Source organism: Bubalus bubalis, chromosome 17 (genome assembly GCF_019923935.1).
Source record: "Bubalus bubalis isolate 160015118507 breed Murrah chromosome 17, NDDB_SH_1, whole genome shotgun sequence".
In the NCBI taxonomy this organism is placed as follows: Eukaryota; Metazoa; Chordata; class Mammalia; order Artiodactyla; family Bovidae; genus Bubalus; species Bubalus bubalis.
Window position 1 is genome coordinate 71818131 of NC_059173.1, and position 26118 is coordinate 71844248.

Consider the following 26118-nt stretch of genomic DNA (forward strand, 5'->3'; position numbering starts at 1 on the left):
CTCAAAAGGCAGGTCAGGTGGTCTGGTATTCCCATCTCTTTCAGAACTTTCCCCAGTTTGTTGTGATCCATACAGTCAAAGGCTTTGGCATAGTCAATAAAGCAGAAATAGATATTTTCCTGGAACTCTCTTGCTTTTCTGATGATCCAGCGGATGTTGGCAATTTGATCTCTGGTTTCTCTGCCTTTTCTAAAACCAGCTTGAACATCTGGAAGAGCACGGTTCATGTACTGTTGAAGCCTGGCTTGGAGGATTTTGAGCATTAGTTTACTAGCGTGTGAGGAGTACAACTGTGTGGTAGTTTGAGCATTCTTTGGCATTGCCTTTCTTTGGGGTTGGAATGAAAACTGACCTTTTCCAGTCCTGTGGCCATTGCTGAGTTTTCCAAATTTGCTAGCATATTGAGTGCAGCACTTTCACAGCATCATCTTTCAGGATTTGAAGTAGCTCAACTGGAATTCCATCACCACCACTAGCTTTATTCGTAGTGATGCTTCCTAAGGCCAACTTGACTTCACATTCCAGGATGTCTGGCTCTAGGTGAATGATCACACCATCATGATTATCTGGGTCGTGAAGATCTTTTTTGTACAGTTCTTCTCTGTATTCTTGCCACCTCTTCTTAATATCTTCTGCTTCTGTTAGGCCCATACCATTTCTGTCCTTTATCGAGCCCATCTTTGCATGAAATGTTCCCTTGGTATCTCTAATTTTCTTGAAGAGATCTCTAGTCTTTCCCATTCTATTGCTTTCCTCAATTTCTTTTCATTGATCACTGAGGAAGGCTTTCTTATCTCTCCTTGCTATTCTTTGGAACTCTGCATTCAAATGGCTATATCTTTCCTTTTCCCCTTTGCTTTCCGCTTCTCTTCTTTTCACACCTATTTGTAAGGCCTCCTCAGACAGCCATTTTGCTTTTTTGCATTTCATTTTCTTGGGGATCCCTGTCTCCTGTACAATGTCACAAATCTCCGTCCATAGTTCATCAGGCACTCTGTCTATCAGATCTAGTCCCTTAAATCTAGTTCTCACTTCCATTTTATAATCATAAGGGATTTGATTTAGGTCATACCTGAATGGTCTAGTGGTTTTCCCCACTTTCTTCAATTTAAGTCTGAATTTGCCAATAAGGAGTTCATGACTTGAGCCACAGTCAGCTTCTGGTCTTGTTTTTGCTCACTGTATAGTCATACTTACCACTTTTAAGTATGCATATAGTTCAGCAGTGTTATGTATGCTCATACTGTAAAATCTAAAACTGTGTACCCAGTAAACAACTCTTCTCTTCCTCCATCCCCTCCTCTCTATAATCTCTAAAATAAATTGCTTCTCAAATCCTGGGAATCCTCAGTAGTAACTCTGGGAAGTCATAAGATTTAGTGATATAAGGGACCTGACCACAACTTCCGTATGAAAGAATAATCTCTAAAATGTTCACATTCAATGGGTATCTGGCTATCATTTGCAGACATGAGCAGAAAGCAAAGCAGCCACATCACCCTTGAGCACTCACTACAAGCTTCTTTATGTTGCACTAAAATCTTTCTCCTTAATTTTTAACACTGATTCTACTTATACTCACCACAGAACAAGGTTAAGCTCTTTCTCTCATGAAATTCCCTCAAACTTTTACAGAGAACATTATATTCTCCAGAATTTTACAAATTCTTTTGACTACTCCTTGTAAAACATAGTTTCAGGTCTTCAACATCATCCTGGCTCTGAATTCAGTGCTTCAGTTCATCACTCTCTCTTAAAACATGTAATTGAAAATGAGCTCAATTTCATAGATATGATCTGACCTGGGTGGAAGAGAATGAGATAATCACCGTACATCTTTATAGATATAATTACATTTCTGATTGCTATTGAATCCACGATCAACAAAAACCCTAATATCTTTGGATTGGTTTGGCCAATACAATCCTAATACTTGTCACAAGGGCTTCCCTGGTGGCTCAGATTGTAAAGAGTCTGCCTGCAAACTCTTTACCATGAAATCTACAAACCCAGAGACCCATGTTCAATCCCTGGTCAGGAAGTTCCCCTGGAGAAGGAAATGGCAACCGACTCTAGTATTCTTGCCTGGAGAATCCCATGGACGGAGGAGCTTTGCTAACTACAGTTCATGGGGTCACAAAGAGTTGGACACAACTGAGCAACCTGAGCAACTTCACTTCCTTCCTTCCTTCCTTGTCATAAAGCTGAGATAAGAGATTCTTCCTTTTCACTAAATGAATTGTTATTCAGATTTCTGTATCTCAATAAGGTATAGTAAAATTGAGCAGCTACTGCACATTGGGAATACATATGCACACACTGAAATGTACCTAAAAAGCTTTACCTAAAATGTAATGCTGAAGGGCAGAACGTTTCAGTCTAGTCTGTTTCCTGTACTTATATCCAGGGTCAGTTCCAAGATCCACAACCTTCTCTCTATCTTCACTACCCTAATTCTGTTACCAACCTTACTTACACTTTCCAGTCCTCCCACCCATATGTTAACAGAATATTCTGTTTATGGCACAGAGCTTTTATTGTGGTATTAGTGATTTGCCTCTACTAGTTTCTTCTGCCACTGAGTAAAGCCAACCAGTAATCACACTGCCATTTGATGATCAGTTCCTTCTCTCTAAAAGAGCATGATTCCCAGCAGTATTAACTATGCTATAGCCATGGAATATACATTAAACATATATATTATACATATATAATGTACACAAGCATTCTTCCTTATATATAAGAAATCTCTTCACTCTGTAGAGCAAATGAATTTTCCTGTTTGATTCCCTCCTACAAATAAAATAAGTTTGTCAGAAATGAGAGATACTCACTAGGATTTATCACACCAGGTCTAAAAGGCTCAAGTCACTCATCCCAAATTAAGCTGATGAAGTCAACAATACAAGCCCAAAGTTCTTTTTGTTTTGCACCCTAAGAAACAAAGTAGTCTTCATACCTGATTTCTACACAACAAGAACCTTTTTGATCAAAATTAAATGCCATGAGGGGTTCATATAATTCCTCTATACTCCATCTAGGGCAGAATCCTATCTGAAAAGTGAGGTTAAGTGACTGGATAACAACAGTATTTTAAGTCCACAAACAGCTTACCTCTGAGAAAGTGTTCTGGGGAAAATAAAGATATCTCTAGTCTTCATTTTCTTAATTAATACAATTAAAGTGTTAGACTAGATAACTGCTAAGTTCCCAAACAGTGCTAGCACTCCATGAGTCTCATTCTGAATACTATTAGTTTTTGCTGCTGCTGCTAAGTCACTTCAGTCATGTCCGACTCTGTGCGACCTCACAGACAGCAGCCCATCAGGCTCCATCGTCCCTGGGATTCTCCAGGCAAGAACACTGGAGCGGGTTGCCATTTCCTTCTCCAATGCATGAAACTGAAAAGTGAAAGTGAAGTCGCTCAGTCGTGTCCGACTCTTAGCGACCCCATGGACTGCAGCCTACCAGGCTCCTCCGTCCATGGGATTTTCCAGGCAAGAGTACTGGAGTGGGGTGCCATTGTCTTTTCCAACTATTAGTTTCTAGGGGGGAAAAAATCCATATTTGTATCTCCAGCAGTCCCCATTAACACACAATTTGGTGAAACCTGAGAACAGCTAACTCATGTCAGCTAGAAAAACTGTCAACAAAGCAAAACAGACTGCGTGTAGTTAACTAAGACATAAATGAGGACTATAATGAATTTAAGAATATAAAAATGATTAATTCTTTTAAGAGCTGTCATTTAAGTCAGCAAACAATCAAGCAGTGGTGCACATCAAATGCTTTCATTATCTTCCAAAGGAAGAATTTTCTTTAGTAGTACATTAACATAGCAATAGACTTTCAATAAACAGCATCTACTCTTTATTATGCATATCACAAAGTCAAGGCTGGTGACACCATTATTAGAACCACTCTCTCAAGTTTCTTTCAAGAGGGCTGTTTCCAAAATCATGAGTTTATTTTGACAGATGTTTACCTCAAGTAGTGATTCCTAGCCTAAATTATAGGAATGGAAAAATGACTAATGGAAACTAACAGCAGAAGAAAATGTCATGGGATGAGCTCTCACAGAGAATAGAGCATAATCTGGATATACTAAAATTGGGTGTGAGTTGACTATTACTGGCCAATAAACTCCTTGGAATCAGGGGTTAAATCACACTGAACCTGTTATCATCCACAGCAGTTCAGGCAATACCAGGCACACAGACGGTAGTTTTGAAAGGACTGACTACTGGGTCTAAGCTCAGCAGCCAAGAGATGACTAGAAGAATTGGGACCAGAGTGGGACCAGAGAACACAGATTTATGAAGAAATACAAGAGCATGAGGGCAGGAAATGCTCAGCATCGGTAGTTTATGGTCACCACAAAGGTCACCTTGGAGCTCCAAATGGGAACAAGGTTCAAAATGACCTAGAGTTGTGTGACAAATGGGTTTATGGAAGGAAGACAGTAGTCCCAAGGAGGTAGGAAGAGGGAGTCTCAGTAGAGACAACAGTACAGATTTTGAAGTTGCTGGCAGCAAGAGAAACAAAGTGCAGAGGGAAAGAAGCCCTGAAGGTGTAGAGAGAAAATAGGCTGCAGAGAGAGTGCTGCAGACTGACAGCGAGCCAGTGCAGAACTGAGGATGGTGACAGTGAGAGAGGAACAGTCTGGAAGTCTATCCTCCTACCCACCTTCCTGGTGAGTCACTCTCTTTAAGGGGGAGTACCACTTAAAGAAGTTTGCCCCCAACAAACAGGTATGGGAAAAAGCAAAGTTTCATTTAAGATAACAGGAGAGAGGGCACACATGAAAACAGATGGCATATAAAAATGCTTGATCATCGCACAAGCACAGTGGGAAGGCTAAAGTAGGGCAGTATGGGGTTCATGGACAGGCCTAGGATATACAAACAGATAATAGGGTTAAGTGCAAGGAGAATGAGAAATAAACTGAAAGCATGTCAGAGACAGGAGAAAGGGACTTCTTCACAGGTAGCTTTGTTACAGAGGAATGCCAGGTTCCTCAGAGTTTCAGCTGGTTTGAAAATGAGAGTAAATATTTCCCCAAAGGTCAGTTAGAATCTATATTAAGCAGCTTCTCAGATTTTTAGTGTGGTTAGTGTTGAGATGTTGGAATGACTAAGAATCTGGAATTTATTGCTTCCCTTAAATTTGTTAGAAATTCTCACAATTCAACCACTGGTAACTTTTGTTTATCAACAAAGAAGGCTGAATAAAATTTGTATTTCAAATTAAAATCTAACTTCCAAAAGCATCTTTTACTGAGACTATTAAAATGCACCTGAAGTTGTAAGTTCAGTTTTTATCTCCTCTATATTTTCAGTCCAGCAAAAATGCTCAAAGTCTTAATGATTTGTGGAATGAATTAAATATAAACATCACTCAAAACACATCAGAAGAGTCCACAAACCAGCATTCTCCAAACAAGTCCACACTCTTAGGAGATGTGAAAGGTTTCATTTTTAGGTATACAGCAAAAATAATTTCATACAGCTTTTTAGCTAAGAAAACAACCACTCAAGAACATAACAAAGGTTGATTACAGTCCAGAACACCAGGCTTCAATATGCAGGTCATTTTGCCTGGCTGGTCTGGTGACCCTTGATTGTTCATGGTTTGAGGCTGTTCACAACCCTAGAAAATAGCATGGGCCAGGGCGTGGGGCTGGGACTGAAACCAAGGGAGGGGGGCACCAGGCTGGGCAGAGCAGACTCTCCTGCACTGCTCAGACCTCCTACCTTCTCCACCTGGTTTCCCACATTTTTTACTTTTTCTAAAGATGCTGATACTAAGAAAAACAAGCACCATTCACAGAGATTCCCATAGAATATCTTCACTCTTCTATTATACCTGCACAATTTAACTATAATGAATACAACAGAGCTCATTCCCAATCTCCAAGAGAAAGGAATGATGCAGATCTTGTGCCCAGAGCCCTGGTGAATTTTCAGAGGATAAGGATGCTCCAGTCTCAACACACAGTTATACCTTAGATCAGAAAGTACCCTGAGGTCATGCAACTTTCTTCACTTTCCCACCCTCTCTCTCAACCTTCTTTCTCCCCTCTCCTTCTTTCCATGTATGTATGGACTTCTATATGCATTAACTTGTCTATTGCTCTTTATTTCTTCCTTTCCTTCTTTCTTGCCTGTATATCTCAGACCCTACTTAAAAGCCTAGGAGAGGGGAAAAAAGTTAAGATTTTAACTTCCATCTATTACCATTGTTATGGAAATACCTTCACTCTCCTAGATCTATTCACACCTTCTAATTTGAACTTGAAAGCAACTTAGGTGTCTGGGTAGGCCTCTGGACACATAAGTACTTGAATTGTAAAAATAAACGAGGAAGGGACTGAAAAACAATTATTAAGGCAGAAAAAGAGAACTCTAGGTATTTTCCTGTGTTGACTCTTTACCTTCTGTTTGCTTAAGATAAAAACAACATTCAGATATTTTCACTATGAAGAACAACTACTTTAGTATTATACTGGATTATTTATTTTAGAAAGAGCATCCCAGGTGGCTCAGTGGGTAAAGAATTCTGCCTGCAATGCAGGAGACATGGATTTGATCTCTGGGTTGGAAAGATCCCCTGGAGGAAGGCATGGCAACCCATTCCAGTATTCTTTCCTGGAGAATCCCATGGACAGAGGAGCCTGATGGACTACAGTCCACAGGGTTGCAAAGAGTTGGCCATGACTGAAGTGACTGAGTATACACACACATTTATTTTAGAAAGTTTCCTGCAGCTAGTTATCAATACACCAAAGTTATGGAAACAGCTTGACTATATGAAATTGGTCACTGCAATTTTATTTCTTTTTAAGTATAAGAAATATGTAGATGAAATAATATGACTGAATTGCTCCAAAATAATACAAGAATTCAAAAATTCATCAAGCTGTAGATGTCTAATTTGCATACTTTACATGTTTACTAGTCTGCACTAAAAAGTTTACATAAAAAATAATAACATAGGAAAGAGAAGTCAAGAAGGGTGTAGTTAAAATAAAATTATTCATGAACTGACAACTCTCAGTGTTGGGTAGTGAGTACTATTCCATTTTTGCATGGTTGCAACTTTTCATAATAAAAGATGCTGTAAAATGTTACTTAGAAATGAGCAATTTTAAGATTCAGATGCATGGTATGAGATGCAGTACATCTTTTAAAATAAGACTTTGATTAAAATTATAATGTGTAAATATAAATCAAATTTTATTTGTAATTTTGTTGAAAGTGATAATTTTTTCATAAAAAATTCTTGGCATAATTATGTAGAAAGAGTCTGTATACTAAGATGTAGAGGTGTTGTAATTCTAGTAGAAAATTGTTGACATTCTGTCATAAACTACAATAAATTTAAAACTGTAAAGAAGAGAAAGAAATAATAAAATATTATTGTCTTCTAAAACACAGTAAGTGAGTTTGTTCTGATGTGAGTAAAACTAAGAGTTCTACCATAGCATGAGAACTATGTATGGAAATTTTTTTGCATTAATCCTACTTTATTCCTTCTCTTTCTATCTCTTAAAACTCAGTAACATTTATCAAGTACGAAGGACAACTAGCAGTCCAAGAAAGATATTAACTAGAGATTGCTTTATGTAGAAAAGACTATCCAAAAAAAATGCACAAAGCCTCCTTGGCTTTTGTAATATAAATCACTTAGAACAGGTGCATTATGTCTAGCAATTAACGGGTCTAATGGATTTCTATTTAGCTGAAGAACAGAATTGGCTGCACTGGAGAACACATCAATAAATACAAATTTGTGTTTGGTTTTCTTAAAAATACCTCATCCCACTCAAAAGAACCATATGAATATTGCTACATGTTATATGTATTCCCCAACTTACAGAAATTACATTCTAAAAGTTTATCTGTAATTAAGCATTCTTGGATTCAGATCACATTTTCCCACTGAAACAATTTTACAAAGGGTAGTTAAGCCAATCAGGCCACCCCAGAGAAATCTATAAATTTCAAAATTACTGGACCTGGTATGGTTTATTGAAGCACTTTTTTTCCCCCAACTAACCACTTTGTACTACTATTTATTTGATAAATGCAATAGGGATTCTAGGAATAAAGCTTCTGTCAGATACTCTGCCTTGCATGAATCTATGTTCCTTAGCTATCAGAGTAGGCAGAGTGGAGTAGAGTTTAGATGAGGGGCTTTTGCATTTGAAGGGTACAGGAAGTTGGGGCCCTACAATTTACTAAGGAGCAGCAGTCTTGGAAGGTTCTTTAGTAACTTGTTTCTATTGGGTCTCACAGATACAGGGTGGAGATGTGGACTGTATCTTTCACCAGGTTTATCATCTAGAAAATGTTTTTTTTTTTAATTAGAAACTTTTCAATAATCACTTTTAATATGAGTTTTTTAAATGTTTATAAACTCAGAGCTAAATAAATTATAGGTTACTCCTGGGTACTTTAGCTACACCCAAAGCTGTGACAATAATCTGCTCCGTGACTGGACAGCCACAGGCCTCTGCCCACTATAAGGAGAGGATGCTACCAGGAGGTCCTGAAAACCAGCATTTAATCTAAGCAGAGGGCTGCCTCTAGCTGGAGTCAACATTTCTCCTCTACTCACAGTCAACTAGATTTCATTGCTTTGAAAATGTTTAAGCCAAAATCATTGCAGATGGTGATTGGGGCCATGAAATTAAAAGACACTTACTCCTTGGAAGGAAAGTTATGACCAACCTAGATAGCATATTCAAAAGCAGAGACATGACTTTGCCAACAAAGGTCCGTCTAGTCAAGGCTATGGTTTTTCCAATAGTCATGTATGGATGTGAGAGTTGGACTGTGAAGAAAGCTGAGTGCCAAAGAATTGAAGCTTTTGAACTGTGGTGTTGGAGAAGACTCTTGAAAGTCCCTTGGACTGCAAGGAGATCCAACCAGTCCATTCTGAAGGAGATCAGCCCCGGGATTTCTTTGGAAGGAATGATGCCAAAGCTGAAACTCCAGTACTTTGGCCACCTCATGCGAAGAGTTGACTCATTGGAAAAGACTCTGATGTTGGGAGGGAGTGGGGGCAGGAAGAAAAGGGGACGACAGAGGATGAGATGGCTGGATGGCATCACTGACCTCGATGGACATGAGTCTGGGTGAATTCGGGAGTTGGTGATGGACAGGGAGGCCTGGCGTGCTGCAATTCATGGGGTCGCAAAGAGTCGACATGACTGAGCAACTGAACTGAACTGAACTGAAGCCACAAGTTGTTTTCTTGGATACAAGAAAAGGTTGCAAAAAGCAGGGATAAAATGGGGATAAAATGACTTAATTTCATATGTAAACACTTTTTTCTAACCCTATTAATTTGACAGTGTGAAAGAAAAACATAGAGATTCAATATTTGCATAAAATGATCTACTCTATCATTTAGGCCTAATATCATGTACTGCTGCTGCTGCTGCTAAGTCGCTTCAGTCGTGTCTGACTCTGTGCGACCCATAGACAGCAGCCCACCAGGCTCCCCCGCCCCTGGGATTCTCCAGGCAAGAACACTGGAGTGGGTTGCCATTTCCTTCTCCAATGCATGAAAGTGAAAAGTGAAAATGAACTTGCTCAGTCGTGTCCAACTCTTAGCAACCTCATGGACCACAGCCTACCAGGCTCCTCCATCCATGGGATTTTCCAGGCAAGAGTACTGGAGTGGGCTGCCATCGCCTTCTCCGAATATCATGTACAGTTTATGTTTTTCTTTAAAATTCAGAACTCTATGAGTATGCTTCAATTATGCAGTGCTATAATACCAGTATAAGATTTTAAATGTATTTTTTTAATGTGCAGATCTAAAAACATGAGACAAATTTCCAGAAATCACTATAGAATCATATTAGAAATCAAGAGTTTCAGATTCTTCCTGTCTCAAATTCAGTCAAGATTTATTTCACTTGCCTGCATAGGTGTTGGCCTTGTTTAGGAGGTCCGTGCATGCGTGCATATCAGCAAAAGCCCGGATTCCTAAGCAGTTGACAGGGTGAAGCTGAGATTCCAAAAATTCACAGCAAGTCTTCTTCACATCCTGTAACTGTAACAGACCAGCTGCTGGGAGAAGTACCTGTAACACAACAAGTGAGCATGCTTATCCGACTGGCTAGAAGTTTACTCTTCATTGCGTCTACAGAGAGCTCAGGGATTCAGCCACAGCTCAATATCTGCACCCAGACCCCAGCATCCCATAGACAAGTAATGTAACTATTATTTGCAAAAAGGATGATGCCTCCTTCCAATCTCCGTAATATCTATGGAATCTTTCAAAGGTCTCTTCTTGGTCACAAGAATATAAGAGACATCAGATTATACTAGATTAACAATTCTTTCCATAGATCTAAACAAATGTTCCTTTGAATTTTAAAAACATAAATTATTAGGCTGCTAGGGGGTGCCATGGTTCCATGAAAATGATTTTCTTCCCTTAGAGTAGTCATGAGATTCAGTGATTTGTGAAGAAGGGGTGAGCACAGAGTAATAATACTGGAGTGGCTTGCCATGTCCTCCTCCAGGGGGTCTTCCTAACCCAGGAATTGAACCCAGATCTCCCACATTGCAGGCAGATTCTTTACTGTCTGAGCCACAAGGAAAGCCCACACCAAAGCTTCATCTTTTTGTTATTCCACTAAGTAACACCACAAACTACTTTCCTTAGCGGGGTAGAACAATTTAAAACTCAACAGTCTAAATGCAAGCAACTTCTTTGAAATATATGTGCTAAAAAAGAAAACAAAAGGAGTAATTATTTAATAACAACTTTTTAATCTATATTTTTATTTCAGTATCTCCATAAGACTCTGTATTAATTAGGTTATTCTTTGGGATTTAATCAGTATCTTCACTATAAATATGATATCCAACACAATTCCTTTTCAAATAGGCCAATAATGGAAACATTTTTATTTGTACGTAAATTAGTACAATGCTATGTAAAGGATCATACTGGAAAGTCAAATTGGAAAACTTTATTAAAAAGAAGCTGGCAAATCCTTCTATAAAAGCCAAAAAGGTGGGGAGGGGAGGGGACTATTAGAACAACAGTCAATTTTAGAAAAGGTAACCTGGGCATATTAGCATAAAAATTAAGTTAAGTTCCAAGTTCCTTCAGGAACTGATTTTCATATATTCCAAGCTGCGGACCAAAGAGAAAATGAGAAAAGAGAGTAGTTTTAAATATCCTTCAAAATTTTCCTAAATGTATGCAGTAAGTCCTAAATGTAGAAGAGAAAAAGTAAATCTTTTGTCTTTCTGTAATACAAACTGCTTTATTTTCTTAAAGGAACCATAGCAGCTTTAACTCTCTCAGCTAAAAACTGTGTGTGTGTCTACATATACAGTCAAATAGTCATGAATCAAGGATGAAGAGGACAACTTTTTGTGTTTTTTAATTCAACTCCACCAACTAAATAACTTTTCTCTGAAAATTATGAAAACAGTATTTGGTGATAATGCCTTTTCTTTCTGAATAGGAGAAATAAAGTGCAAATAACTCTGTTTATACTCAAATCTTTTATATAATATGGATAGTGTGCTTCATTATGTTATGGGAATGAATCTCCATGGAAGGCTGACAATTTGCAAACTGGAGTTTTTCTACAGTGGTATAATTATGCTCTGAAGCAATGTAAAGTACATTACATGACGCTTAACTGTGCAGCCATTTAATTCAGCAAATACATATATTAAGAAAGTGGTCTTCTGTGTAAAATTCAATCTCTGTGAAACTTGTAAAAATGGTAATGATCACCCATCTAATCAGCATTTTTCCAGAGACAACATAGTGTAATATAGTATAATGCAAACTGCTTTGTAATACAGAAAGATGGGAATCCTTGAGGGGGAAAGCAGTCAAGCAGAAGCAAGTTCACCCACACATTATTGGTGGACGTGTACACTGGTTCAATCTCCATGAAGAGCAATTTGTCTATTTAATCAAAATTACAAATGCACATATCTTCCAATACAGCAATTTAACCTACAGATACACTGAAGAAAGAAAGTGAAGTTGCTCAGTCGTGTCCGACTCTTTGCGACCCCATGGACTACAGCCCACCAGGCTCCTCTGTACATGGAATTTTCCAGGCAAGAGTACTGGAGTGGGTTGCCATTTCCTTCTCCAGGGGATCTTCTCGATCCAGGGATCAAACCCGGGTCTCCCACATTGCAGACAGACGCTTTACCATCTGAGCCACCAGGGAAGCACAGATACCTAACATATGCACAAAAGCTCACACATACACACAACATTTATTACAGTATTATTATGGGTAATAGCAGAAGTTATAAAAAAGCCTAAATGCCCACCATAAGGAGATTGGTTAAACACTGGTGTTCATCCATTCAATGGAACACTCTGTATACATTAATGAGAAAGCTATATGAACAGGACAATTTCTAAGATATATTCTTAAATGAAAAAATATCAGCAACTGGTTGATACTACGCTAACATACAGGTTTCCCAGGTGGCTCAGTGGTAAAGAATCCAGCTGCCAATGCAGGAGATGCAGGTTGGATCCCTGGGTTGGGAAGATCCCCTGGAAGAGGAAATGGCAATCCACTCCAGTATTCTTGCTGGGAAAATTCCATGGTCAGAGGAGGCTGGCAGGCTACAGTCCATGGGATTGCAAAGAGTCAGATGCAACTGAACACACAAACACACACAGTAACCTATACATACCCACTCACATTTATATATACATCTATTAAAAAAAAAAGCAGCTATAGTAGACTTTTAAAAATTTATTTTGCTTCCCCAATTTCAACTTCATGACTACCAAGACTAGACCTATCCAACAGAGGACTGAAACTCATAAAACTGTCGAATCCCAGATCTGGAAAGGATATAATAAGTCATGTAGGCCAGGGATATAAAAGTTATCTTAATTGTTGCCCACATGGCTAGAAATTCACATGTAGTTATTATGGTGGCAATACACACCATAAATGTTAGAAAATCAATTTCTTTATATTTTCCTTTTATCAATAAATTCATCAAAATGTTTCAGTTTTATGATACAATTTTACTAGGACTAAACTTCAATAGAGAAGCAAAAAGCAAAGGAGAAAAGGAAAGATATAGCCATTTGAATGCAGAGTTCCAAAGAATAGCAAGGAGAAATAAGAAAGCCTTCCTCACTGATCAATGCAAAGAAACTGAGGAAAACAATAGAATGGGAAAGACTAAAGATCTCTCCAAAAAAAATCAGAGATACCAAGGGAACATTTCATGCACAGATGGGCTCAATAAAGGACAGAAATGATATGGACCTAACAGAAGCAGAAGATATTAAGAAGAGGTGGCAAGAATATACAGAAGAACTGTACAAGAAAGATCTTCATGACCCAGATAATCGCGATGGTGTGATTACTCACCTAGAGCCAGACATCCTGGAATGTGAAGTCAAGTGGGTCTTAGGAAGCATCACTACAAATAAAGCTAGTGGTGGTGATGGAATTCCAGTTGAGCTACTTCAAATCCTGAAAGATGATGCTGTGAAAGTGCTGCACTCAATATGCCAGCAAATTTGGAAAACTCAGCAGTGGCCACAGGACTAGAAAAGGTCCAATTGCATTCCAACCCCAAAGAAAGGCAATGCCAAAGAATGCTCAAACTACCACACAATTGCACTCATTTCACATGCTAGTGAAGTAATGCTCAAAATTCTCCAAGCCAGGCTTCAAGAGTACATGAACAGTGATCTTCCAGATGTTCAAGCTGGGTTTAGAAAAGGCAGGAACCAGAGATCAAATTGCCAACATCTGCTGCTGCTGCTAAGTTGCTTCAGTCGTGTCCAACTCTGTGCTACCCCATAGACGGCAGCCCACCAGGCTCCCCCGCCCCTGGGATTCTCCAGGCAAGAACACTGGAGTGGGTTGCCATTTCCTTCTCCAATGCATGAAAGTGAAAAGTGAAAGTGAAGTCGCTCAGTTGTGTCCAACTCTTCGTGACCCCATAGACTGCAGCCCACCAGGCTCCTCCGTCCATGGGATTTTCCAGGCAAGAGTACTGGAGTGGGGTGCCATTGCCTTCTCCACCAACATCTGCTGGATCATCAAAAAAGCAAGACAGTTCCAGAAAAATATTTACTTCTGCTTTATTGACTATGCCAAAGTGGATCACAACAAACTGTGGAAAATTCTGAAAGAGATGGGAATACCAGACCACCAGACCTGCCTCTTGAGAAACCTGTACGTAGGACAGGAAGCAACAGTTAGAACTGGACATGGAACAACAGACTCGTTCCAAATAGGAAAAGGAGTACGTCAAGGCTATATATTGTCACCCTGCTTATTTAACGCATATGCAGAGTACATCATGAGAAACGCTGGGCTGGATGAAGCACAAGCTGGAATCAAAGATTGCCGGGAGAAATATCAATAACCTCAGATATGCAGATGACACCACCCTTATGGCAAAAGTGAAGAACTAAAGAGCCTCTTCATGAAAGTGAAAGAGGAGAATGAACAAGTTGACTTAAAGCTCAATATTCAGAAAACAAAGATCACGGCATCTGGTTCCATCACTTCATGGCAAATAGATGGGGAAATGGTAGAAACAGTGACAGGACTTTATTATGGGGGGCTCCAAAATCACTGCAGATGGTGAGTGCAGCCATGAAATTAAAAGACTCTTACTCCTTGGAAGGAAAGTTATGACCAACCTAGACAGCGTATTAAAAAGCAGAGACATTACTTTGCCAACAAAGGTCCATCTAGTCAAGGCTATGGTTTTTCCAGTAGTCATGTATGGATGTGAGAGTTGGACTATAAAGAAAGCTGAGTGACAAAGAATTGATGCTTTTGAACTATGGTGTTGGAGAAGACTCTTGAGAGTCCCTTGGACAACAAAGAGATCCAACCAGTTCATCCTAAAGATAATCAGTCATGAATATTCATTGGAAGGACTGATGTTGAACCTGAAACTCCAATACTTTGTGCATCTGATGCGAAGAGCCGACTCTTTTGAAAAGACCCTGATTCTGGGAAAGACTGAAGGCGGGAGGAGAAGGGGACGACAGAAGATGAGATTGTTGCATGGCATCACCGACTCTATGGACATGAGTTTGAGTAGACTCTGGGAGTTGGTGATGGACAGGGAGGCCTGGCGTGCTGCGATTCACGGGGTCGCAAAGAGTCGGACATGACTGAGCGACTGAACTGAATTTGTCTGATGAAGAAACTTAATCCTAGAGAGGCCAAAAGATCTGACCAAGTTCCACAGCCTATCAGAAGAGAGCTAGTGCGTGCTGTAACTGCTTAGTCGCCAAGTCATGTCTCTTTGTAATCCCATGGACTGTAGCCGGCCAGTCTTGTTTGTCATTGGGATTTTCCAGGCAAGAATACTGGAGTGAGTTGCCATTTCCTCCTACAGGGGATCTTCCCAACTCAGGAATCGAACTTGCATCTCGTGCATTGGCAGACAGGGTCTCTACCTTTGCGCCATCTGGGAATAAGGATATACTCAAATTCACTAACTCTTTGGTCTAGTGTTCTTCCCACTACCTTCATACCCATCTGTAAGTATGAAGTGCTTGTCTAATTTCAAAATCTGCAATACTGCTCTTTTTGGTAGAATAAAGACGATGGGCTTCCCTGGTAGCTCAGTGGTAAAGAATCTGCCTGCCAATTCCGGGGGTGTGGGTTTAATCCCTGGACTGGGAAAATCCCCTGGAGAAGGAAATGGCAACATATTCTATTATTCTTGCCTGAGAAATCCCATGGACAGGGAAGCCTAGCAGGCTATAGTCCATAGTGCTGCAAAAGTATAGGACACAACCACAACAACAATAAAGACGACAATCACTTCAATTGCATTCTTGCAGTTGCTTCCATTTACTGAGTAATTACTACATCAGGCACTTGACAGGCAACAACATCTCACTGAAATGCTATGTGAACAGCTGCCAACAGAAAGCTCCTTAGAACTTCCTGAAATTGGTTTTGTTTTGTTTTTTCAAATTTTTAACCTGTGGTTGGTTGAATCAGCAGATGTGGAACCTGAAGATATGAAGGGCCCACTGAATTAAAAGAGATGAATAGTTAATGACTAGGACATTTGTTCCTAATATATTTAGTGTAAAAAAATCTAATTTTTAAGCAGTTCCCTTTTTGTAAGCACACATATACATGATCACAAAGACAGTACTAGAGAAATAGTCCACAATTGTTATTTGGGATTACCTGTGGTTAACAGTAGTATGGATGCTTTTCTATTGTCTTCTTTTGATTTCTATTTTCTAAAATTTCAATAACAAATCTGTGCCATTTAAATAGTCACATTCTAATGAAAGTCAGGGAGAAACAAGTAAAGAAATGCCATTCTGGGAACTTTCCTGGTGGTCCAGTGGTTAAGAATCCGCCTTCCAATGAAGGGGGTATGGGTTCAATCCTGGGTCTGGGAACTAAGGTCCCACATGCCCTGTAGCAACAACTGAGCCTGCGAGTCACAACTAGAGAATTCTGTACATAGCAACGAAGATCCTACCTGCCACAACTAAGACCCAATGCAGACAAAGAAAGAAATGCCTTCCTGGATCCCTAGAATTCTAGCCAATCTCACAATTGTAAGGGGAGCTGTTTATTTAGTGACTACCACACTCACCAGAGACTACCACAGTTTGGCCTGTCCTCTGAGTATTGTGAGGCTGAAAGACCTTTAGTCTTTCTCAAGCTAGTGTTTTGTAGAGCTGTAAGAGGTTCTACACATTCCTCTTCTTGTTCATATGAATAGCATCTCTTTAAGTGCTCAGAGGAAGATGAAAGCTGATTAAATAAACTTAACTTCATATGTCATCATTTTGTTAAGCAGAAAAAAAATTTTCCATCTAGATATGTTGATTTCCAGTATACGGAGACACATAAAGCCTGAACATCTTATACTGTGGAGATGTTTTCTTTAACGAACGAAGAAGTAGGGGGAAAGCTACCAATGATTCCTGAAGACAAGTGGAACATCAGACATGGAACACACCTGAGCCAAACAATAAGCACCCATATGACATCTTACACCAGCTGCACATTTTAAAGTAAGAAGCTTCCATCCTACTTCACATTATCTGACAAGCCAAATTACATATAAGATGTCTCGCTCAGACAAGTACACGCCTTCTGCTTGGCTATTAGGATATGCAGTTTATTTTTAGCTTGGGCACCTACTCTATAGAGTGAAATAATTTATATAGTAAATCTTTTAAATCCTGAGCCTTTAAGGGATGTTTATTAGAAGACACTACCACAGGGTCTGATTATTCCATAGATGTAAGATTTCCAGATGTCTGAGAATGATGCTTACATGATGCTCACAGCTCAGTCACTGTTAACATTACAGTTAGTGCACTGCCAAAAAGCAAATTTTTATTAATTTTGCAGCCATCTTATAATCATATCAGAAGAACCTGTTTGTTTTAAAGTGCCAGGGCCTTGTATGCCAGGAATAATGTGAAAACAAGGAAAACAGCTATCCAAAGGGCATGAGCAGAGGGTAGAAATTATCCCCAAAGTTAAAGAAGCTATGTATTGTTAGACTAAAAAAGCCTCATTATGAAATATAACCTATAACTTTCATTAGCATACCTCTTCTAAAATCTGGGATTTCCCTGGTTGCCCAGTAGTTAAGGTAGTGGTTAAGGTAGTTCCCCTGGTGGCTCAGATGGTAAAGCGTCTACCTGCCTGCAATGCGGGAGACCCGGGTTTGATCACTAGGTCGGGAAGATCCCCTAAAGAAGGAAATGGCAACCCACTCCAGTACTCTTGCCTGGAAAATTCCATGGACTGAAGAGCCTGGTTGGCTACAGTCCATGGGGTTGCAAAGAGTTGGACACAACTGAGCAACTTCACTTTCACTTTCTTTCCAGTGTTAAAGAGTCTGCTTGCCAATGCTGGAGACATGGGTTCCATCCCCAGTCTGGGGAGATTCCACATGCAGCACCGCAACTACTGATTCTGTGCTCTAGAGTCCAGCAAGTACAACTACGGAAGCCCACGCACCCTAGAGCCCTTGAGCCCATGCTCGGCAACAAGAGAAGACACCACAATGAGAAGCCTGTGCATTGTAACAAAGTAAACCTGACTGGCTGCAGTAAGAGAAAGCCCATGTGCAGAAATGAAAACTCAGCACAGCTGAAAATTAATAATAAAAATTTTTAAAATAAATAAAAATTAAAATCTCCCTTTAGTCCCCAAGTTACAAGTAAGTCATATGCCACAACTTTATTTTTGTAATTGGATATGCGACACACCTTGCACATTTACTCATAGAAACAGTATTAAAAATAGTTACAAACCAAAATAGCAATGAACACAGTATTACTTATTGATGGCTATGACCTCAGGGGGCAGTAGGTGCAATGAAGAAAGAAGAAAGTTTCCTTCCTCTTTGTGGGATGTAGGCCTGGCTGGGGACAGAGTTTTGAAATAGGAAATGTTTGTCTCTGGCATCCTGCCACCTCATTCGCACTGTGCTGTGTGTGTGTTCAGTAACTCAGTCGTGTCCAACTCTTTTCAATCCCATGGACGGTAACCCGCCAGGCTCCTTTGTCCATGAGATTATCTAGGCAAGAATACTGGAGTGGGTTGCCATGTCCTTCTCCAAGGGTTCTTCACCACCCAGCGATCTAACACACGTCTCCTGTGTCTCCTACATGGGCAGGTGGATTCTTTACCACTGAGCCACCAGGGCTTCCCCTCATATGCACTGCTATGTCTCAAAGCCCTAAAGCTGGGTCACAGGCAGCCAGCTCTCTGCTCTGTGCACCCAGCTATGATTTTACACCCCAATCTGTCTTTCCTACTAAGTGTTTCATTTCATTCTCTAAATACACCTACCTCACCCCCCAATACATCCCATACCCAAGCTTCATCCCTTGGGATAGCTACTGCCAGCAGGGTCAAAAGAAAAAACATCTTATTATTAATTCATATTTAGAGTTAATAACATATCACCTTCCAGGAAAAATTTCTTGCAGAGGTAAAAGCTTTACAAGCAGCTGACTCTTATGCAGAACATATTTGTAATTGACGTCATTTCCAGTAATATTATAAATGAGGGGGAAAGGCAAAGGGAGCACATACAAAAAAAATATGGGAGCAATACAGCTTTCAGACAGAATTAAAGTCCCTCTTATACTACCCTTTTCATAGCTGCTGGCTCAAATTTACAATGAAGACAGCATCTGCCTGCAGAGTTATTGAAAGAATTTTAAAAATTGGTCAACCATTCAACACTGCCTGACACATGACCAGAGTAGCACATTAGCGCTGATTCAAGGCTTCTGTTCTTTGAACATTCAGTCCCATTACAATGAAATGCCACAATTTATTCTCCCTCACAAGACGACATTCTATGCCAGATCATTCACAATAAACATAAAATTGCTTTCTTTTCATATCAAATATTCTAAAAGTAAAAGATATAATCAGGGACAATTTGGAAAAAGGCAACACAATATACAAAAATAGGAAATATATTTGATAACTCACTAATCATCAAATAAATATAAATTAAAATGAAAGTATTTTATGACTATTGATTAAAAATGATTAACATCAAACATTCAAGTCAAAGTATAGTAAGCCTTGGCCCCTAGCTCATTTCTGCTGTCACTGTAAACTAGTCAGTTCTTTTAGAAAGGAAATAGGCAACAGTCATCAAGAGTTACCAAAAAAATAAAAATTTAAAGTCTTTGGCCCTGAAAGTATGTTCTGGAATTCTACCTTGAGAAACAGTTCAAAAAATGAAATAGGCTCTACATCCATGAATTCTACTTTAGCATTACTTATTAGAGTATGGGGAAAAAAAGCTAAAGGTTTAATAGTATGTCAATTTACTAAACTAGGCTACACTCACGTAATGATATATTATAATCAATGACAATGAAGACTAATAATGATTGAACACACTAATATTTCTAAAATATTTGCAATAAGATACAATCATATTATAAAAGTAAATGAATATACAGCTTTAACCTACAGTCACATTAAAAAGAGTTTAATGGACATCAATTACATTTGCTTTGATCTCAAGGAACATAAGACAATACTGAACAAACAAAACACTGAACATTCCCACATGATTCATTTTTCCTGACACACAGTGGAATAAATAAAGAGGGCCTTCCAATGCCAGCTTGCCTTCCCACCCTTGCATCCATCATTTGCATAATTGGCAGCTTTGGATCTGAATCTAATCTTATCTCTAAGCAGAGAGAATGTCTTAGCTCTAATTAAGCAGCTCGATCCACTGGACACTTATTTCTGCCCACACTGATGTGGCCCTGGACACTAATGCTCTGCTCTCCAGACCCAGTTCTAGTTCACATGCCCCTCGATGCCTCTATCTAGGGTTGTTATCCCAGTGGACCCTACATTACTATGCACTGACCACTTCTCCAAGAAACTAAAATCATGCTCAGAAGATACAGAATGGTTGTTCCCAGGTACCTTCCTCCTGTCCTGCCAGGACTTCTTGCTTGTCTCAGCCTCTATTTATCACACAGGGCCAGCCTATCTTACAGGCGTTCCCTCATTATTCATCTGACGATTGTTTATCAAGCTTCTAATTAATACTAATCACTAGTCTAAGTTCGGGGGATTGGGAAGTGATCAGCCACTCTAGAACCTGGATTCTAAAAGGGAGTGCTTACATTTAGTAGGGGCATGTGGAGTTTCCATCATTCAAGTTCTTCTGCCCTTCACAGTGGTCTCTGGATCTCAGAGTCTAAAGTTCACAGGTATGACAGCACTTAGGAGCCATAGATATTAATCCCCAATCTGTTACTGAGTTCCTGTACAGCTTCAGGGGCAGACCGGAGTTATATGAAAAGAATGGAGAATGGAAACTACTCACAAGCTCCAGAGTCAGAGAGCTCTGGCCTTGAAGGGTGTATGAGCGACATACTCACTGTGTCACCCTAGAAAGTCAAACCAAAGTTGCAATTATTTGATGTGTAAAAAAAGAAAAAAAACAACCCTCTGTTTAGGATATTACAAAAACTATATGAGGTCAGCATTTCAGCATTTAGCAAAGTAAGTGGAATACAGAAGGCAGGTAACCCCCTCTTCCAAAATGAATATTTCATTCCAGTTTTCCTATCATTACTCAGAATTAATCCACTTTAATCTCCTTTCCTTTAGTCTCTCCTCTCTAAAATCAATACAAACAAAAAAACATGACTGCTGATCTCTCAAAAAACTGAATGTATGTTTTACTCCTATAGGTCAAAATTCTCTTCTGTATCTCCATCTGATCCTCCAAGATTCTTCCTTTCAACAACCTCAGAATTTCACAAATAATTACCTGCAAAACCAGAACTTAAGCTGGTTAAATCATGGCTGTGAGGTTGAGGTCTCAAGTTACTATCTAAACAAGAAAATAGGAATTGACAAGTGCCACCAGTGGGCCTCAAAAAAATTTTTTTTTAATTAAAATAGAAACAAGTTTAAAAGGCCAAGATTATCAGTTAACTCAAAGAACAGACTATCTCTTAACATCAGGGACTAAGGACAACTCTGACTTTTCAAAGGTGCTGCATATATTTACAACTATGAATGATAATCACCAAATTAACTGCCAAATATAACTGTCAAAACAGTTTATATTCATTGTCTCTTTTGTGTGTCAGTCATCTGGCCTACAAACAAACAATCATCCAAAGTATTATAAATACAGGACTGGGTTAAACTTTCATTCAAACATGCTTGAAAATTGGAAAATTTTTAAGTGAAAAAAGAAAATCTCAATATGATCCATTTGAGAAGTCCTTTAACAAGGGTTCATTATTTTTCCACCAACAAATATTTCTTCCTTGTTCCAAAATTTGTAATGTTGATTAAAATGGGAAAGTATTTTATCCAACCATCACTGTTCAGTAGGTTCCACAAAATAGTTAATGGGGAACAATTTCACATGTGTAATAAAATAAGTAAGGCCTTAAGCAAGATCTCTGTCTTAAAAGAAAAACAACGGGGTCATGTGATGGCACAGCATGACTTGCTTATATACTACACCCTCTTCTTCCTCTCCTTCTTGCTCCTTTTGTCTATGCCTATTACTTTTCCATCGTCTTTGTAAATTGTTTTATGATCCACAAATTACCAAATTTATTTCAATGGGATTTGTTTTCAATGCTGAAGAGATTGCTAATTAAAGATTTTTTTGTTTTTTGCTAAATATAATGCTAAATCAAAACTCTCTCCCACATAATACCCTCTTATTCCTTAAATAAATAACTTTTTTCAGGTACATGTTATTTTTCATCAGAAATTATTCTATACTCTCTCCTCTCAACTCTGTCTGCAATCAATATTCATACATCATATCTCAACTTTGTTTCTCAAAGCCTAGACATAAGAAGAGATTCTAAGATAAGATTAAATTACTGTTGGAGAAGGAAAAGGGAGAAAATACATGATAAGAAAGCACATGTGAAGCAAACCAAAGAAAAAAATAAAAACATATTTAATAGGCAATTAAGTAACATCATCCATCTTAATCACAGCTTCTACCTGACCCCAAATAGCACTTAAATTGTAGCATTATTGTTAATGTTCCTTATCAGAGTGCTTTAAGTTTTCTTCATAACAGCCAAAAAACTTTAAACATATATTCATCAACATAGTGAAAGTGAAAGTGTTAGTTGCACAGTCATGTTCAACTCTTTGGAACCCCATGGACTGTAGCCCACCAGGCTCCTCAGTCCATGGAATTCTCCAGGCAAGAACACTAGACTGGTAGCCATTCTCTTCTGCAGGGGATCTTCCTGACCGAGGGATGGAACCCAGGTCTCCTGAATTGCAAGTGGATTATTTATCATCTGAGCCACCAGGGAAGCCCTTACCTGTATACATGGAAAACTGCAATAAATACACACAACAGAATACTCGGCATATTTATTAAGAGAAACAAACTACTGGAACGTGTGCTAATATAAGTGACTGTCACAAATGTTATGTTGTGCCAAAAATGTCACCCTCAGAAGAGTACATTCTATGTGACTTTATTTATATGAAGTTCAATAGGCAAAACTAATCAGTTATAATAGAAATCATATCACCCTAGATTCGGGGTGAGGGATTTACAGGGAAGAGGCTTGAAGTTATAAATGCTCAATATCTTGATCTGGGTGTGATATATGCATTTGTTAAAACTTAGCAAACTGAAAAGTTAAAATCCATGGAATGTAAGCTACAGCCCATGAAGTGGTGGAAAATGATTGCTTTAAGCAAATGCTGAGATTAACCAAAGGTCAATGGAAGGTTTTTATAAATTATGAAACACATTTAATGGAAAATAATAATCCTATCTGATAGAATCCAAAATAAGAATATAACCCCTCCCCCCAAATCAAACATATTTACATGACCAAATTTCTACACGAGTCATTATAAAGTTAATTTAAAACAGCAGCTTATAAATACATGTTAGTGACACAAAGTAAAATAATTGTAACTTAAACATCCCAGAGGAAGGCACAAGTACACTTAAACTAGAGGAGCACATTAATTTTACTAACCTGACAAGGGATTAATCATCAAGCTTCAAAAGGTAAAAAATTTTATGTAAATAATGCTAGGGTTTATAAAACCTTTGGCTTATCTCAAACCAAATATGCCAGAATCACAGATAAATTAAGAACTCCAGACTAAGCACCTAAACTGGTTTGGTGAGACAGACTCTTCCCTCACACTTGCCACATGCCTGATGCAAACATGCTATCTCCCATGCAGGCTCCATACCTAAACAAGAGGCAAAGATCAAGGAAAAAAAACCCACATGATAAGGATTTTGACTTATTTCTAATTTTTCTCATCCCTGCTCAAATTATTCAATATTGTTTATAAGATGCTAAATCATAATCAGGGTAGACGTATTTTTTATTCATCAAGATATATACCTCATATATACCACATGAAGCTTCTTGAAACATGAACTGCAAAATGATTCAACTGTCTTGACATCTTCAAAGATTATATATTTCAATGATATGAAGCTATAATAAATAACATAATTACTAATGCTTCTGGAGTAACTAGCTTTTCTCCAAACAAGAACTTAACCACTTCAAGTGTGATGTCCATCTAGTTCTATGGGATGTTCTTATAATAAAGCTTCTAGATTTTCTCAAACTAGCTGACCCCAGTGATTTTTTCCATATTAAATTTTGAATAAGTTATTTATCTGTTCTGTATCTTAATGTATATAGAGTAAAACATAATTTAACTGGCATGACTAAAAACTGGATATTCTCACTAGTCAAATATTTTGATTAAAATTATGAGGCTTACAGAGTTCTAACTAAAAACACAATAAAATATAACTAAGATCAGACTCAAGCTTCCCTGGTGACTCAGATGGTAAAGAGTCTGCCTGCAATGCAGAAGATCTGGGTTCGATCCCTGGGTTGGGAAGATCCCCTGGAGAAGGAAATGGCAACCCACTCCAGTATTCTTGCCTGAAACATCCCATGGATGGAGGAGCCTGGTGGGCTACAGTCCATGGGGATGCAAAGAGTTGGACACAACTGAGCAAGTAATACATAAGCTCAAAACTCAACTGTAAGTAATTTAAAATTTTACATTTTAAATTCACCATGTTTTGCCTCTAGATAATAATAATAAACTAAAAGTATCACTATTCCAGTAAAGTGATAAAATACTAAGTTAACAGATTTCTAGGTATTAGAATGTCAGATAAATTACTCCCATAAGACTTCCATTGCTATACCATAAACAACCACTAACCCTAAAGGTTTGATTCAACACATTTTTACTATTTTTTAAGTGTTAATCATGTTTTCCAAGCATATCATCTACCAAAAATCCTTTTAGACACAAGGCATTTACTCTCTATTTCCTAAGAGAAACAGAACTTGAATGGAAAAACAGCAAGCGTTCTGTAGATTCTGCTATAAGTAACTCCAGCCACCATAGTCAAACCAATGGAAAAGGCTGTTATAGAAAACAGTACCGCAATCAATACCAGAGTGCTATCTCCAAACTAATCCAAATATACAAGACTTGTTGGGTGGAGAGGAATCAATAGCAAATTATGAATATTTGAGGGAATCACAGATAATATATGCTGATTATAAAGAGTGAAAATATAAAGAGTAAGGGAAAGATGACATGAGCGCTTTTTATACAGTGATCCCAAACAATCTCAAATGAGTTTCTCCTCAAGGACTCAAGTCCTTTACTGCTGTCGCATTTTCTGGCTAACATCCATTGTTGTTGTTGTTTAGTCATTAAGTCTTACCTGACTCTTTTGAGACCTCAAGTATGTAGCCCGTCAGGCTCCTCTGTCCATGGGATTTCCCAGGCAAGAATACTGGAGTGGGTTGCCATTTACTTCAGCACGAGACCTTCCCAAACCATGTCTCCTGCATTAACAAGCAGATTCTGTACCACTGAGCCACCTAGGAAGCCTGACTAACATCATAGAACATCTTAGTGTTTTTAGAAGTGTTAGCTGTGACATTTTACAGCATTTCTATGAGGTAGTGAATCATTATTAGCCTCATTTAATAGCTGCACATCAGACAGAAAATTTAACGTCTTACTCAAAGCCATTATTGAAGTTGATAGTGAGTTCATGATTTCAGCTTTGAATTCTAATAGGACAACAACTATCAAGAGTCTACTGACCCATGAAGTTTCCAGCAGAGAGTCAATCTACAGGTTCCTTATTATCTTCTAAGTTGTTCAATGATAATTTAAATATTCAGTATTATATACTCACTAAATAATTTTATGCTAAAATGCCACTGTCAACATCTGGTAAACTATTCAGTAGATGTTTTTTCACCTTGGAGACGAGCCTTCCTTTACTAAACTCCTTTGGTATTCAGACAACTTCACATGTGGGGCTGAGAATGGAAAATGATCATTCATTCAAAATAACTAAGGGCAGTTCTCAAACATGACTGTAACCAAGCTTACACCATGATTATGAGTATAGTTACAGTCTCTCTCAAAAGAAATTATTTTAGAAATTATTTTGACATAAGGCACATGAACAGTATGAAAAGGCAAAAAGATAAGACACTGAAAGATGAACTCCCCAGGTCGGTAGGTGCCCAATATGCTACTGG

At 38.6% G+C, this 26118-nt stretch overlaps 1 protein-coding gene across 6 annotated transcripts in view; it reads right to left on the reverse strand.

Moving 5' to 3' along the window:
- KLHL2 (kelch like family member 2) overlaps positions 1 to 26118 on the reverse strand; it is a 164368-nt gene that overhangs the window by 63200 nt on the left and 75050 nt on the right. For all 6 annotated transcript variants that reach the window (XM_006073200.3, XM_025268233.2, XM_025268236.2 and 3 more), the window contains one exon: positions 9933 to 10095. In XM_006073200.3, the coding sequence (XP_006073262.1) occupies positions 9933 to 10095 (163 nt within the window). The remainder of the gene's footprint in view (positions 1 to 9932; positions 10096 to 26118) is intronic.